This window comes from Poecilia reticulata, linkage group LG5 (genome assembly GCF_000633615.1).
Source record: "Poecilia reticulata strain Guanapo linkage group LG5, Guppy_female_1.0+MT, whole genome shotgun sequence".
NCBI lineage: Eukaryota > Metazoa > Chordata > Actinopteri > Cyprinodontiformes > Poeciliidae > Poecilia > Poecilia reticulata.
The window spans coordinates 1,199,336-1,215,416 of record NC_024335.1 but is presented as its reverse complement, the minus strand read 5'-3'; the positions used below and the strand labels follow the sequence as shown (position 1 = coordinate 1,215,416).

At 40.4% G+C, this 16,081-nt stretch overlaps 2 protein-coding genes across 5 annotated transcripts in view; one reads left to right on the top strand and one right to left on the bottom strand.

Moving 5' to 3' along the window:
• The first annotated feature begins 1,093 nt into the window (after positions 1-1,093).
• The window catches only part of LOC103464274 (nuclear factor 7, brain-like), a 154,799-nt gene continuing 139,811 nt past the window's right edge, over positions 1,094-16,081 (top strand). Inside the window, exons 1-2 of one of the 4 annotated variants that reach the window (XR_001776604.1) lie at positions 1,094-2,335; positions 2,427-2,438. The gene's annotated coding sequence lies outside the window, so the exon portion shown is untranslated. Of the gene's footprint in view, positions 2,444-16,081 lie in introns of those variants that run through there. The other 3 variants (XM_008408261.2, XM_008408259.2, XM_008408260.2) reach the window with 3 other exon arrangements.
• On the bottom strand, positions 3,888-12,477 carry uqcc1 (ubiquinol-cytochrome c reductase complex assembly factor 1). Its single transcript, XM_008408250.1, has 9 exons — positions 12,268-12,477; positions 10,673-10,771; positions 9,840-9,947; positions 8,854-8,926; positions 8,716-8,773; positions 7,897-8,005; positions 6,074-6,151; positions 5,823-5,936; positions 3,888-4,456 (listed from the first exon to the last, which is right to left on the bottom strand). Exons 1-9 carry the CDS (start codon positions 12,340-12,342, stop codon positions 4,322-4,324), a joined length of 849 nt encoding a protein of 282 aa, XP_008406472.1. The 5' UTR covers positions 12,343-12,477; the 3' UTR covers positions 3,888-4,321.

Below are 16,081 nucleotides of genomic sequence, written 5' to 3'. Positions count from 1 at the left end.
CAGTGATCACTGAACTCTGGTGTTTGGAAACATGAAGGTTTTCCTCATGCAGCCAAAATGGAGAAAGAAAAGTGAACCGAACCAGAACTTTATGTCAGAATCTTCCAACAGCAGTAACAAATGCACACCACACTTTTCAGATTTTCTTTACAAATTTGTATCCCCATTGATCATTTTTCCTCCACGTCATGATTATATTTCACTTTGTTAGTTTGTCACACTAAATCAGAATATAATTATAGTTCTCTGTTAATGTTTAATTTTACTGAATTTATATTTATGATACAAAAACATTTTATTTTCTCTGAGATTTTTATCTCAGATAATTATTATTGAATTATTATTGAATTTCTTCAAAGATAGTTTCTGTTACATTATTTATGAAAACACAGATTTCATAGAGTGGATGAAGATCCATGTTTAAATAATTAAATCATAAAGGAAAAATGTTCACTGTGATTTTGACGTTGGTACAAAGTGGGCATTATTTATGGTATAACATTTTGTAAAAGTTATTTTATAATCATATATTCCAGTAAAAATACATTTTTAAAAATTCCCTGGTATAAATAACTGAAGATGTCAGGTTACTATATATTTTATAATCTGCAATTTAAAAGCTAAAAGCAGGAAACACATTTTTTTTGAGTAATTCTTACTGATTATAATTAAAATTAGCTTTAAAATTTACATTTAGCATCTCTAATTTTAAACAAACTGGATCCTTTAAGGTATTTTTTATTATATTCTGTTTTAGGAACAACCATTTTGACAAAAACAATCATTTAATTTATTTATTGGTCACAATGCGACACATTTTATTAATTTTATTTGAGTCTTTTAAGGTTCTGACCCGCTGAACCTCCTGACGGTTTGACCTCTTGGTGACCCAGAAGCCACAGCGTCACCGGGGATCCTGCTAATCAGGCCTGGTTATGACCCAGTTCTGGTCCCGGAGCACATTTAGATCCGATGAAGCTTTTCTACAAAGTGAAAGCATCAGGTAGGAACTGAGCTTAAAAACACAAAGTTCCTGTTGTACAGAACCGGGTCGTACAGACGACATGGTTCTGTACAGACCCGGTCGTCTTCTGAGGGGAAAAGAAGGAAAAGTTGCAATCAAGAAGCAGCAAAATGGTTTAATTGAATCTCAAATGGTAAAAATGATAACATCCATATTTTATTATTTCTTCATTAGATGAAGGCGAGTTTTCTAAGTGTTGAGGTCAAACAAAGAGACACATTAACCTCGTCTCTGTGCTTTAAAAGGGTCAAATAATTAAAAAAAACTCTGGAGCATCTGCAGAGCCTCACCGCTGGAGGATTGGGATTTTATTTTCTGAAAGTTTCTGCTCTAAAATCAAATTAGTGTCGTTTTGTTTCCAGATTAAAACTGCTTTAAATCTAAATTACTTCAAACCCTCCTTTCAGTGGGTTGTGGCGCCCCCTGCTGGATAAAGATGGAACAGTTTTTCACGTTAGAGGAGAGTCTCTCCACCTGAAAATGAAAATGTTAGGAAACTAAAGTTTTCGCCACAGGTTTCTGTCATGTGGTCAGAAACCCAAATATCTCAGATTTACTTCTAAAACAGAATAAATCACAGTCTGTGTTTCCACTCATGTCAAAGCAGAAAGTGAATTTAAAACACATGAAAACAGTTTCTGGATCCAATCTTAAGCAGAAAGTAATTTAATGTCTGGTTGATGATTTACTGTTTGGAACTTAAATTTATCTGCTTGTTGCTGAAAATGATTGTTTTCTGAACAACATGTCAAACAGGAATAAACCAGAATGCAAGGTGGTGAGGAAAACTTCCTGCTTTGACAGAAGCTTTAAAGATTAATATCAAGCTTCAAACTGTAAATGTTTAATCTTTAACTGATTAAATCAATAAACAACAAGTAGTCTTGTGGTTCTTGCTTGTAAATATGAAGGATGGTGTTGAAGTAACTGAGGGACAAAGAATCCATGTTTGGAGGAAGAGGAGTCCAACTGTTCTGGAATAAAAAGCAAGAATTTAACAACGGCAGCACTGAGAACAGTTTCATCTACTGTCTTTATTACAGGTTCTGTTCTGATCTGAGAAAAATTAAACCTGTTAATCAGTGAGTTTTATAATAGCAGCTCAAAGGTTGAATTCTGGACTTTGGAATGAAACACAACCTCAATCAGAAGTGAACCAAAGCAGGAATCAGTTTCTGATCGTTGGTTCCTGCAGAGAGTCGATCAGATTCACCTTCAGACCAAACCAGCAGCTTCCTCTGACTGAGTCCAGCTGCAGGAGGGAAAAGTGGAAACCTCCAACTCTGCTGCTTCAAGCTGCTCACACTGAAGGTGAGTTGGACCAAAACACTCAGAGTCACTTTGGGGGAAGTTAGTAGAGGAGGGAGGGAGCCGAGACTGACTGGACCTTCTGTGTTTTCAGCTTCACTCAGAGACAAAATGGATGTCCACTGTCCAGTCTGTCGAAGGGTCTTTACGGATCCGGTTCTTCTGTCGTGTGGCCACAACTTCTGTCAGGAGTGTCTGAGGAACTTGTGGAGACAGAACCCAGCAAGAGAGTGTCCAGTTTGTAGAAGGAAATCATCAAAGGAATATCCAACTTTGCTCTGAGGATCATGTGTGAGAATTACTTACAGCAGATAGTTTGGGGCGAAAGCAGAAGTCATAAATGCGTGGTGTGTTAACAGAGTCTGTTGAGAGGAGAGGACGTATGTCTGCAGTCTTCAGGCTCCTCTGGTTCTGGACCCAAACACGGCTGGGTCAAAACTCTTCCTGTCTGAAGATCTGACCGGTGGGACGTTTGGAGAGGAACAGCAGCTTCCTGATAACCCAGAGAGGTTTGGTCGTGTTTGTCGGTTCTCAGTTCTGAGGGTTTTAACTCAGGGATCCACAGCTGGGATGTTGATGTAGACAGTGAAGACTGGATCCTTGGCATGTTGGCAGAGTCTGTCCAGAGGAAGACATTCCTAAAGGATGGATGGTTGGGTGTCGCCTTCTCTGATACTCAGCAGTTTGCCCACCAGCTCCTTTCAGTTCTCTCGGTCCAGAAAAGGATCCAGAGGATCAGAGCGAATCTGGACAATGACGGAGGAAAGCTGTCGTTCTTCGATCTGGACACTAACACACACATTCGCACCCTCACACACACCTTCGCTGACAGGATGTTTCCTCTCTTCACCACTGAGGACAAAATAAAAATCCTGCCAATGAAAATCTCAGAGCTCTGATGTTTGAAGAACACAAACTACAAATAAACCGTATTGATCAGATTGAAACTGAAGATGATCCGACTGATCATCTGGGGCTTTATATCCGTTTTATGATTTGATTATTTGAGTCTGTTGATGTCTCATTACTGGAAACAATTTGTGTTGCAAACACTGTAGAGTATGATCCGTTTTTAAACAGTTATGAATCTGTTGCACCAGAATGTTTTCACTGCGACACTCAAACTTTTCTAAATCACTATTAAAAGTTCTGAAATAATAAGGATGATTGTCTTTCATTTGTTTGTCCTCAGTTTTTCAAATGTTTTTCCACTGAGAAACTGTTTCTGAAAAAGCAGATTATAGTTTATAGTTTGGCTTTTTGATTTGACCTGATTTTATCTTCCGAGTTACGTAGCAAATAAATGGGCCAACATTTCCTCCTGTAGAACTCGGCTTAAGGAAAACGCCTCGGCCCAACATAACAAGGTCGCTTCAGTCAAATACACAAATACTAAAGCTGGTCCTAAACCAGATACAGTGGTAATAATAACCAGAGTAGCTTCCTTACAGTCCAGTCAGTTCTGCAAAGGAGAGCTGGATGTAGAAGCTGGGTTTTATTCTGCTGGATGTATAAATGTATAAAGATTGGTGCTTCCAGTGAACAGCAAACAAGATCAGAACAAGAGGAAGAAAAAACTTTATTAACCATCTTTTGTTTAAAACTACTGATGATGTTTAAGTCTGAGCTTTGCATCCTGTTCAGGTCTGAGAGCATCGAGGGAACAAGCAGGTTATTTAAACACAGAGGAAACACAGATATTCAAAAATACTTTATAAATACAGAGCCGCATTCAGTAGAAATATAAACAGAGTGAGTTTGCATACAGAAGCTGCTCTCAGACCCGACAGGACGACGGACACACCTGCATGTGTCTGAATCCTATTCCACGATTGTCTCTGCTGCTTTACTGAACCTCCACACAAACTTCATTATTACAGAAAACCTGGAGCAAGAAAGAGGAGCTACAGCGACGGAGGAGAGGCTTAAAGTCTGATCTGAGGAGAAGCAGGAAGTGTTTCATGGTTTCAGAGAGGAGAGGCGTTCGTGTCACAGCCCCGCGTCGTTGTACGTGGGACTGACCACCTTCAGGATGCTCTGAGCATTCTCCTCCACCAGGGGGCGCCACTTCACCTCTCCTGTGAGCAGCAGGTCCTCTCCGTCCAGAGCTTCGATGAACTGCATCTGAGGAGCAGGAGGAACATTTACCCTCAGAGCAGCAAAACGCATTTTGATGATTGTTCTATAATTCCTATGACTTGGAGAGTCAGCAGAGAGATTAATGGTTTTACATCACATTAATACACACTGGAATGAGGAGGCACTTTTTATCTGTGAAACCACTGATTTGGAAATGAAAAGCAGAGATAAAATGACCCAACATGGCCGACTACAACCTTACAGTCATCTCACTGGACCTCATTTCCCTCCACATGAGGTCCAGTTGGTTCTTCAGGTGAGTCATTTCCTTCCGGTTTCACTACAGTGACCTTCCTCAGAGACCAGAAAAACAGACATGTCTGTAATGGTCCTACTGCAGCCGCCCAGCCAGATTCATCTCCATCAGCAGACTCTCTGCATCTCCTCCACATTTCAGAGGTAAAACAAGCCACGTGTTGCACCATGGCGTAATTTACATCACTACGCGAGCGAGGGCCAGACCTGGCCAACTCCTCAAACCTCTGCAGCGGACAGGTGGACATAGCGTCTGCAGTACCGCCATGTCCACCTGAATGGACTTTGGAGCGGAGTGACCGTGACTCTGCAGCAGCACATTTATCTGAAGAACGGGAATGAAATGGAGCGAGAAACGATGCAGCTCTGCGTCGCTGCTAACAGAGTGTGAACGACTCCAACGGAGACGCTGCAAACTGGGTAGAACCGGACCAGTTCTGCCCCAGTTCAGCCAGCTGGAGTTAGATCTGAACACGGAGAAAGTTTTAGAGGCCAACGACAGTCATGCTCGTTACTGATGCAGAGAAGATGAGCCTTTTTTAGGACCTCTGCTGCTAATCTACCTTCCCTGACCTCTGGTCAAAGGTCATCAAGACAACTGGAAAAGACCCAAAAGCTGACGGACCCCAGGTGGTTTGAGGAACTTTGGTTGTTGTAGCTGTCGAACCAAACCCAGATGATGAGACACCAGCAGAGTTTGGTTTGGTGCAACAGCTACACCAACAGCAGAACCTGCCATGAATTCACAGACTAACTGGAACGGCACCAACCACCGCCGTCATGGGGAACTTGGACAGGATTTTTAGTTCTGGACATAACAGGAGGGAGAAACACTTTTTAACATCTTTTAAAACTAATGTTCTATTGAACCACAGCAGATTTTCATGTGCAGTTTTGCTGATTTAATTTAGATTTTCTCTGATCCACTAAATGTATGGTGTGATTTTCTACAAATTCATAAATGAATATCTTTTTTACTCTGTTGACTTTTTTCACAGTGAAAGTAAAATTCAGTAAAATGTGGAACATCATCTGTGATATCGTCACATTGAGATCATTCGTGGCAGGAAGTGCGACTCTGAGTAAACCAACACACCTGTTTGCGAACGTACTCCACCATGAGCTCCAGCTGCTGGGGGTCGTCACACTGACAGTTGAACAGGTTCCTCCACAGAGCTGCAGCCAGGACGCAGTCATCAGACAGGATCCCCTGCAGAAACACAGAAACACTCTCAGGTCTTCGCCTCAAACCAGGACCAACGTCTGGACGCTGTCCAGGCGCTAAAAACCCGAAGATCTGGGACTGGTTTCATGTTTTCCAAAAAAAAGCTCCTGCTTTCTTCTGACCTCATCGTATCCAAATATGGCAGCGTAGAAGGTTTCAGTCATGGCTTTCATGGCCTCCTTCCGGTGGATGGCATCGATCTGCAGCACAACCAGAACCACAGGTCAGTTCTGCACAGACAAACACCGAGCTGGGTCCATTAAAACTCTTATAAAGGACATTTTCACAATAAATAATCATAATTCATGATAAATGCCAACCTGTAGGAGTAAACAGGGCAGAAACTAAAGGATGGATTGAGTTCAGACATGTGGACCCAGGAGAGAATTCAGACTAATTGATCCGAAGCTTTTCAGTGCGACAACCAGCCCGGCTTGGAGCCGTCCAGGTATCAGGTGTTTTCACACCTCATGATGATCTGGACTCGACTGAGGACCAAAATTCCAACAGTTTTATATCTCCAGCTGTTGCGGTTTTCTTTCTCACTGCAGAGTCAAATTAATTCAAAAACCTGTTCCCCTCCTGGCCTGTGGGGGCGCTGCACCAAGATCCACTGAAGGAAACGACACAAAAACCTCTGAAGACACTGAGAGCAACTTCCTTCTTCACCAGATGGAAACAAAATGGCGGCGTCAGATTTTAGCGGTTGGAGGATTTCTAAAGAATGTTAAAAATTATTCAAAATATAATTTTACAAATAAATTGAGCCGTCTAAAATCACTTTTTGAGTGTTTTTAATCAATTCAGAATTGCCAGGAGTAGGAATCGCAATTTTCAATAGAACAAATTCTTCTTTTGTACATATGGAAGTGACTCAGATCAGAGTTTTCTGAAGAGTAAAAATATCAGAAATGGGTCACATTTGGGCAAAAAAGGAAGAAAAATATATATTTGAGTTGCTTTAGCTCACTGAGCTGCTGTTGGGGAATCAATGCAGGTAAAAACGTTTCTGGCTGAAATTAATTCCCACAGATTGCAGTCAAGTAAAATGTTTTCTCCCAAGGCGGCCCGTCTCTTCCAACCCAGCAACTCCCCCAGGGAAGCGGCGCTGATGTTTGACTGGAGCGGACAGATTTCTGGACGCAGGTCAGGCCCAGGTCTGCTTGAGCAGCGTGGAGCCACCGGTTAGAACAGCTTTTCACGCTTGTTGAGGCTTTCAGAGCTGCAGTTGTTTTTCCTAAAGTGACCCTGAAACATCCTGCAGACCCACATTAACATTCTTTGTTGTGACTCCTGAACAGAGTTGACTTTTTCAGAGTGAAACCTGTAATTTCTGCTGTGCAGTAATCGGCCTTGCAGGAGTCTCTCTGTGAGCCAGAGTCCGGCGCTCCATGCCAACCAGCGACGTTTCCTGGAGCTGCTCCACTGACGGAGAATAGAGGAGCGACTCTGTGGCCGCGGCGACCGCAGCCAGCCGCAGCCGGCCGCGCTCTCCTGGGACCTGGCTGCACTTCCTGTCTGCTGGCTAAGTTATGCTGATGAACAACCTGCGTCGCTCTGCAGGATGCAGCAGCCAAGGCACTAAAATAAGGGACGTTTATTCCAGAACACAACTCTTGTTTGGATCTTTGATTCTTCACGGATGCTTAAAGTCGCAGAGCCGATCAAAAGAAAACTGCCAAACATCAGTGAGTTCCTTTAAAACCGTCTTCCAACCGAGGTTATCATAGGTGACCAAAACAAAATAACAGAAACTCAAACTGAGAAAACATTTAACCGGAAAAAATAAAAACGCAAAATGGCGACAGCAAAAGTTGGAAGAAAACTCTTGAGTCTGTTCAACAATAACCAAATAAAGTTTTTAAAAATGTAATCTGTTGAGCATTCATTACCCAATCGATGTAAACGACCACCGTCCCTCTGACCGGCACCAAACCCGACTCACCCCCATGATCTTGCTCCTCTGCTCCACGTCTTCCCACATGGAGTGGACGATGTAACGGCACATGAACTTCCCCTCTCTGCCCTCCTGACGCATCCGCACCAAACACATCCTGCCAGACGACAAGCAGGGAGCACGGACAGGAAGTCGGTTTTTTTAATAAATTGGTCCAATCAGGAGGATTTAGATGGTTTGTATGAACCTTCAGTCAGGAGTTGGATTTAAACCCAGCAGCACTGAACCACCTCACCGCCGTTATCCTTCCCTCGTTCCTCCCTCTGTCTACTTCTTGCAGCTCAGTTGAACTGTTTTAGATTCAGATCATCTAAATTACAAATTACCATAAAAAAACTTCCAACTTTTATTACAGATATTGTGACTGGTTCTGTTGGAGGGCGGGAAAAGTCCAAACCGCATCCATTACAACAAAATCTGTAAATCTAATCACTTCCAAAATCAATCTAAGCTGATGTTCAGCTTTAAAATAAAATGGTGGGAAACCTCTGCTAACAGCAGAGCTAACTTTTAGCTTAGCAATTTAGCTAACTTTGAAAATGCTTAGCGCACTTAAAAACCCCCCAAGTTAATTTTTCTGGATAGATTCTTAACTTTACTGGTTGTTAGTTCTGTTTTAGTTGAATAAAGTTCATCATCTGTGTTGAAGTTTTGGTTTTAGATCTTTTTATTCATGCTCTTATTTTGAAATGGGTGAAGACTGCTTACACAGCAGTTCCATTTCCTCTCCTCACATCCTCCGTCTGCGATGCGACGCAGCAAATAACTGTTTGAACGAATCAATAACACGTACAGGACCAGACTCACCAGACATGCAGCTGAGCCACCAGGAACCAGGAGTTCAGAGTGTCCGGCAGGGAGCATTCTGGACCAAACAGAACCACGATTTACTACAACAGCTGGATCCCTCTGCTGCATTGTGGGAAATGTAGGACTCAGACTTACTGTCAAAGAACTCGTCGTAGTTTATTCTCTCCACGCAACACGTGTACATGCGCAGCGCGGCGATCTTGATTTTCTGTCAAGGCAAAAAAGTCCAAAACTTTAAAGAGACGCTAAAACTTGAAGTTTTAATTCGCTGCAAAAAATGTAATCCTAAGAACAAGTTAGAAAGTGTCGAAAACAAGACAATTTTCCCTACAAGAGAGAAACATCTGGAACCAGAACCTTTTAATCAATACTGAAAAACTGACTTAAAACTCGATACGACCCGAAATTAACATCCGTTTCTGATCCAATATTGAAAACATGAGATCTAGAATGTGCTGCAGCCATGGAGGCGCATCTATTCAGTCTAATTCTATGCTTTGTGCCCTGAGCTTCCCATACTTTATTATTTATTTACATTATATTTAGAACTCCTAATTGCACTTTCTGAACCATTTGGAAGAAAGTTTATTTTTTACATCTTTCAGTTTCTTTCTTATTTATTTTCCATTTGCTGTTTTACTCCTAACTGCACTGACTGAAAAAATGTACGTTGTTTTTATATGTTTGACCAAACTTGTGAAGTTTCTGGTGTATGTCAGAGCTGTACTGGTGCAGAGTCATCAAGTACATTTAATAACTCTGTCTTTAAAAAAACAAGAAATGTTTTAAGTAAATTCATCTGTTTTTCAGTTTTGCTTCGGTTCTAACCGTTAATAAACCTCAGATATCTGACGTGAGAAGAGCAGATTGGTGCATCTCTACTTAAAACGGGCTCCTGTATCTTAATGACAAGTTAGTTTTGTATTTTTTAGGAGTTTTAAAGCATTTGCACGAGAAAAGTTTTGGTAAGAATTTGTGTTTTGAAGTGATTTCAAACATTTCAGTTTCTGTAGTTTCAGTTTAAACCAGGAAACGGTTTTGGTCCAACATCACGTCTCACCCTGAAGGACACGGATCAGGACATATAAACACGTTTTCACCATCCAAACCCTCCAACTCACCCATTTGTTGTACTTGAGCGGGGCGGTGAAGCCCATGGCCTCGATGAGTTTGGTGAAGGCGCCGACTTCCTCCTGGGAGTGCTGAGGCGTCTCCTTCACGCTGCAGAGCTGCAAACCCACATCGATTACTTCTGATCAAAGTGTTTGACTCCAAGGAAAACATTTCATTTCACCATATATGGTCCACCAAAACAGAGAATGACCTCAGCAAATATTCATGTGTTTCCGGCTTGGAAAGAAGCTTGAGGTCATTTTAAAAATGTTATGTTCAAAAAGTATGTAATTTTTAAATATTGATTGGTTGATCATTCCATCAGTTACTCAGAACTTGAGTCGACTTTTTACCAAATACTTTTTACGTTTACTTGAGTAAAAATAAGTTGAAGTCGTTCTGCTCTTACTTTTCCCACCTCTGCTGGTCAAGATGTCAGGAAAAAACTAACATCCAGGAAAGATTTGATTTTCTATAGCAAAGACTGATCAACGTTTTGATTCACAAACTCAGCAGAAATACAAAGTAAATGTGATTAATTAAAAAATAAGATGCATAGTTTGAGTTAATTTCTTAAGAATTAATATTAACATTTTGTTCTTTTCTGATGTAAATAAAATTATGTTTTTTTTTAGGCTTCTGCAAGTTTAACGATTAGAAAAACATCTCTTGATGACAATCGTCAAAATATTTTATTTCCTCTTCATCTGGATCATCGTGAGCTGCGTTAGCGTCAGAGGAAGCTGAGATAAACTGTCCTGTGGGTCAGAGTGAACCTGCATTCGCTACCCGACCTGCACACTGCAGGGACGCCTGGATGAGCGCGTTGTTGCTTCATTACCTCAGTGCTGATGTGCAGAACCCGACTCTGCGTCAAACAGCTGGATCTGCTCAGCTGGCCGGCGGCCGAAGCTCTCGCACACCAATCCTGCTCCAGCAGCTGGGAGGAAAAAAATTAGATTTGCCATTTCTGCTAAAATTCAGATACATGTGCAGCATAAAAGTTAATATGCTGCATTTGTTTAGTGATGAACTTCAGAGCTGCTGTTCAATATCTGCGGAAAATTCAGCTATTATGGTTCTGCAGGAAGGCAAAAAATGTTAAAAAATATATTTTTTATCCGCCCAACTCAGTGTTTTTATTGATGCCCGTTTAATTCAGGAGTTTATTATTAGTTATTACAACTTTGAGAATAAACATTAATGACAGAAAATAAATATCCAGAGTTCAATTTATTATAGAAATGTTTACGTTGTCCCAAAACCAGGTTTCTCTGAAGGTCAGAGGTCACAGTGTTCTGGCTTACATGTTCACTGATCAGCACCAGGTTTGGATCTCTCAAATACTGCAGCATTTTCCAGAACAATAAACCCATAATTAGTTAAAAATACCAAATTCATCCAAACCAGCAGTGAGAAAAAATATTTTTTAAATAACTTTAACTGAAAACGTCATGGTGACATCAATAAAACCTAGAAATTCACAAAATGTTTGTCAGAAATATTTAATTTAGTTTTAACCTAAAGCTTCTGGAAGCCATTTGTTCCTGAAACTCACTAGGATCAGAAAAATAGTTTGAGTCATGAAGCTGCTTAAAAACCAGATTCATACCAAATAATAACACATTTGACCATTAAAATTTTAAATCTTTCAGTGTGAACTCGGTGTAAAAGTGAGGTTTCATTATAAGTAGGGAAAAATTTACAGCATGAGAAAATACTGATCATTTAAAAAAGTACAAAATGTGCATAAAAACCGTTTATTTACCAACTTAAAACTTAAAAAATTATTTGATTCACATGTAAATATGGAGGCTTACAATTACCTTTAACAATTATACTTTGCTTTTCTATAAAGAAAATATAATTTATGAATGCCTTAAATTAATAAAAATATCTTATTATTGTGATTGTGGGCGTTTTCAATGCAATTTACACAGAAAGTAAGTTTGCATCAGTTTTCTGATAAAATGCTTTTTTTGTTCTTATGGAAATTATATATGTTATATCTTTATATTCTGACTTGTATGGAAATTAAAATAAAAAGGATCAAAAACCCCAACAAACATAACAATAAAAAGTTTTAAAAACTAAAACATTTAAATGTAAAACAAAAAATTCTGCTATTTATTTACTTCCTGTTATTTTCATTTTCAGACTCTAGAGGAGAAATAATTTCCAGAAGAAACATTTCTGTCTCATGTTTACCTTCAATAACCAGAAAAATAAACTGAATACTTGAATCTATCAGCAGGTGAGTCAGAATAAATGATCCTATCAGGTATTTAATCCTGTAAACCTCACACATCCGTTCCTCTCTGCTGTTTCGTCTCATCAGAACCAACCGAACCCCTCAGATTCTGCCTCTCTGGATTTAAATTATCCACATTTTAAGCTGGTTCCGGAGTTAGCAACAAGCTAACTTTTAGCTCCTACCTTCGCGCAGGCGCCTCTGGACGCCGCCGCTCTCACGGCGCACCTGGCGGCGACCTGCAGCGGCCGCCGGTACATGACTGCAGCAGGTACCGGTGTGAGGGCCGAGGAGGACCGGCTGCTTCTCTGCGGCTACCTGCGAGCACACCCTCTGGTTGGGTAACACCTGTCCCAGCAATGTCAACGGAATCTATCCGGCAGCGAATACTGTCCGACTGAAACGCCGCGGAACGAACGAAAGGTCCGCTTGGTTTAATAACAGCAGAGGGTGTGGCGTAATTTGTAGTTTATTTGTGCTAATAAATTTATAATCCACTTTCAGTGAGGATTAAACTTCCTGTATAATTTTATACATCTGGTGAACTATTTAGACAGCACAGCTGCTGCTTAGAAAGTTAATATGGAAAACTCAAAGTGCCACAATTACTTTTTATGAATAATTCCAGATTTACGGGGCTGCACTTTGAGCACCTGGAGACACAATTGCAACAATACGGTCCTGGGTTCTGGGTCTTTTGGCGTCTTCTCTCCATACATGACTCACAAGTTCTGATGATTCACAACTAAAATGTTAAACATTTATTGGCATGCTCATTTTGATTTACAAATGTGTTGCATTGAGTTAGAGCACCTTCTACAGCTGCATCAAGCTGGAAGGAGGAACATGACTCACTGGAAATAACAGGGAGCACCCATTCCAAAAATGACTTGATGTTGTGGAAAATATCAATAAAAACGGAATACGATGATTTATTATGTTATTCTTCCTAGAATGTTGTAAACATACTAAATATTTTAGCACCCTTATTATCATCTCATCATTTTTTTAGTTTGTTGTTTTTTTCTGTCTCTTAAATTGCTCTTTCGCTGTCAACAACAAACTATAATACCAAATATCTGCTTCATACTGAAATCTAAAGTTGATTTTCAAAAAATGAGATGAGATTCAGCACCTCTCGCTTGTGGAGTTCCTCAAGGATTTTCCTTGGCCCAGTCTTATTTTTAAATATACATGTTGTCCCCAGGGTCTATTTTTGGGAAATATAATGTCTCCTTCTGCTGCTTGTCTGATGAAATTCAAATCTATCTGCCCATTCATGAAACACAACAGTTTTAAGTTATTATTGGACTGTCTTGTCTGGAAAAACTCAAACTTTTTCCACCTCAACTACAATATTTGGGAGATCAGATCATTTTTGAGTTCTTTCTGTCGTCTTGGCAGATTCTTTAAACTCACAAATCACTTGTCAAGATGAACATTTGACTTCCTGCTAAAGCTTTGTTTTCTTCTACAAGATTTTTAAAAATATCCAAATTTTTACATCATCTCACCTTTATTTATTGTATTTCTCATTATCTGGGTTGAGATCAATTATCACTTCACTGCTTCAAGTTCATACAACATGCTGCTCATGTTTTTAACAGGAACTAGAAATCGGGAACATCTATAACTCCAGTTCTAGCTTCACTTCACAGATCTATAATGTTGTTACTGGTTGGAAAGGCTCTTAATGGACCTTCTAAAACAGCAAACATCCAAAATAAGAACAAGTTTCTCTTGGATGTTTGAAGGTAAGCAGATTGATCCAGACTTCATTTCCTAGAGGTGAAGAAGCTGAGCAGAGTGTTTTATTTTTTTCTTTTGAACAGACTTTATGGCCCTAATTTAGCTCCATATAGCAGTTCTTTCCTCTGAAGAAGACACCAGTAGACTCAGGGACATCTATGTCATTCTGGACCCGTTAAACTGGAAATGATGCAGAAAAAATAAAAGTTTCTGACCTTCACACGTTTTCCTAACTGTGTTTCAGCTGTAAAGCAACTGAAGCTCAGAGTTTCTGTAAACAAAGACTAAAACCCACCTGTTTGCTTTTGAACCATAACAAATGGAATATTGTCCAACATATTTGATGTGTATTAATGATTTTAACAATGATACTTGAATGTAACGCCTGTTTCCGGCTTCACAGCTGTTAACTGCAGGATGGTTTATGTTAAGCACTTTTAACTGTGGCTGAAATGGGCCAATAAAAATGATTGATTGACTTGATCAGAGGTTTTACATGGAGGCCAACCGTCGGCTCCACTGCTGCCACAACCAGAGCGAAGATGAGGAGCAGCCAGAGGTTTTCTGAAGGTTTAAGCTTCTCCTTCATCACTTTGTGGTTTTATTTTTCTCATCTGGAAGCATCTGCGTGTAGGAGGCAGCATGTCAGAGTCAGGAAGGTCAGAACGTCACTGCTCAGCAGGATCAACACAGCATGTTTAGAGGAACATTCAGTTTGGAATGACAGGATTCCTCAGAAAACACAAAGTCATCAGGGAAGGAAACTGGCATGAAAAGGAAAACTGGAAGGTCAAGTGGAGCTTTCTGGACCAAAAGTCTGAACATTCATGCTGGAGGAAATGAGATCAGCGGCGTCGGATCGAAGTTGGACCTGGGCTGTGAGTTATGAGACGCGACTGAGCGGGGCTGCCGTTTCCTCTGCAGCCAGTCAGTCAGATGTTGTTCATCCCGCAGCGACCTCGCCCTCAACGCACCATTCCTCATCGGTGACCTTGGTGCGACATTGAAGAACCCTCCCAGGAAGTGAGAACAAACCCAGCGGACCTGGAACGTGCCAGAGGTTCAGTCACAGCTTTCATAGATCTCACAGAACCATCGGCGCCAAGCGGAGGACAAACACGTTTACAGATCAAATACATGCAGATGCAGAGAACTCAAACATTTTAAGAGCAGCACTACGTCAGCAAATTTTAACTCAAGTAAAAGTAAAACGTCCACGAAATTACTCAAGAGTAAAAAAGTATTTGGTAAAAAGTCAGTCAATTACTGAGTAAATGATCAAATAATCAAGAGTTTAATCTTTAAAAATTACACAATCAGATTGACCAAAGTATAAAATTCAGTGGAAATTTTGGTATTTAAGGATGAAAATAACAATAATTCATATAAGAAGCAAACAGAAGACAGAGAAAATTTTTCTGAATCAGTTTCTTTCAATAAAAAACTAACAAAAATTGCAGGTTTATGTTAAAACCTGGTGAATTTTAAGTTAAAACATGTTTGTTTTTCATCCAGTGGGTAGAAAAACAGTTACTGAAGAAAATATAACTGAGTAAATGCAGCTAGTTATTACCCAACTATCATCAAATAAACCCAGTGCTGTCACCAGAAATCACATCTTTAGCTCCTGCTGGTTTACGGCACGTGGAAAAATGACAAGCTGAACTTTTTGTCTTCAGTTTTTCTTCTGTGCTCCGGATGTTCTGGTTGTACCTGCAACTTTCACCTGAACCTGAAGGACATTCAAGAGTTTTGGAGCCGTTTCTGAACCACTGCTGCTTCCAGATCATCCGATTCCTCCGCAGTTTGATGAGGGAAGGAGAGCCAATGAACCCTCAGCAGAAAGGAAACTGCTAAATCGTTCAGGTGCAACCTGGAAACCATGGAGGGTGGAAACTGCTGGAAGCATCAGCGGTTCTGCCCACAGGAAAACCGGTTCTCCATCCCCATGAACTGGGAGAACTGGGAGGGAAAGAACAGGGTCAGGTGAGACAAGAAGACGGAGCTGTTTGAATGACGTCAGAAGAATGAAACACGGTGAGGATTTTGAATCATTTTAGTTAAAGGTACCATTTTGTTTCTTCTTGTTTAAACTGTTAGCTTGGTTTGTAGCAGACGAATTTCTGTTCCACATTATGATTATTATTATTGTTTTTTTTATTTCCTTTATTTAGAGATAGGGTGAGAAGCTCGGTCATCCGGGAGGGACTCAGAGTAGAGCCGCTGCTCCTCCACGTCGAGAGGAGCCAG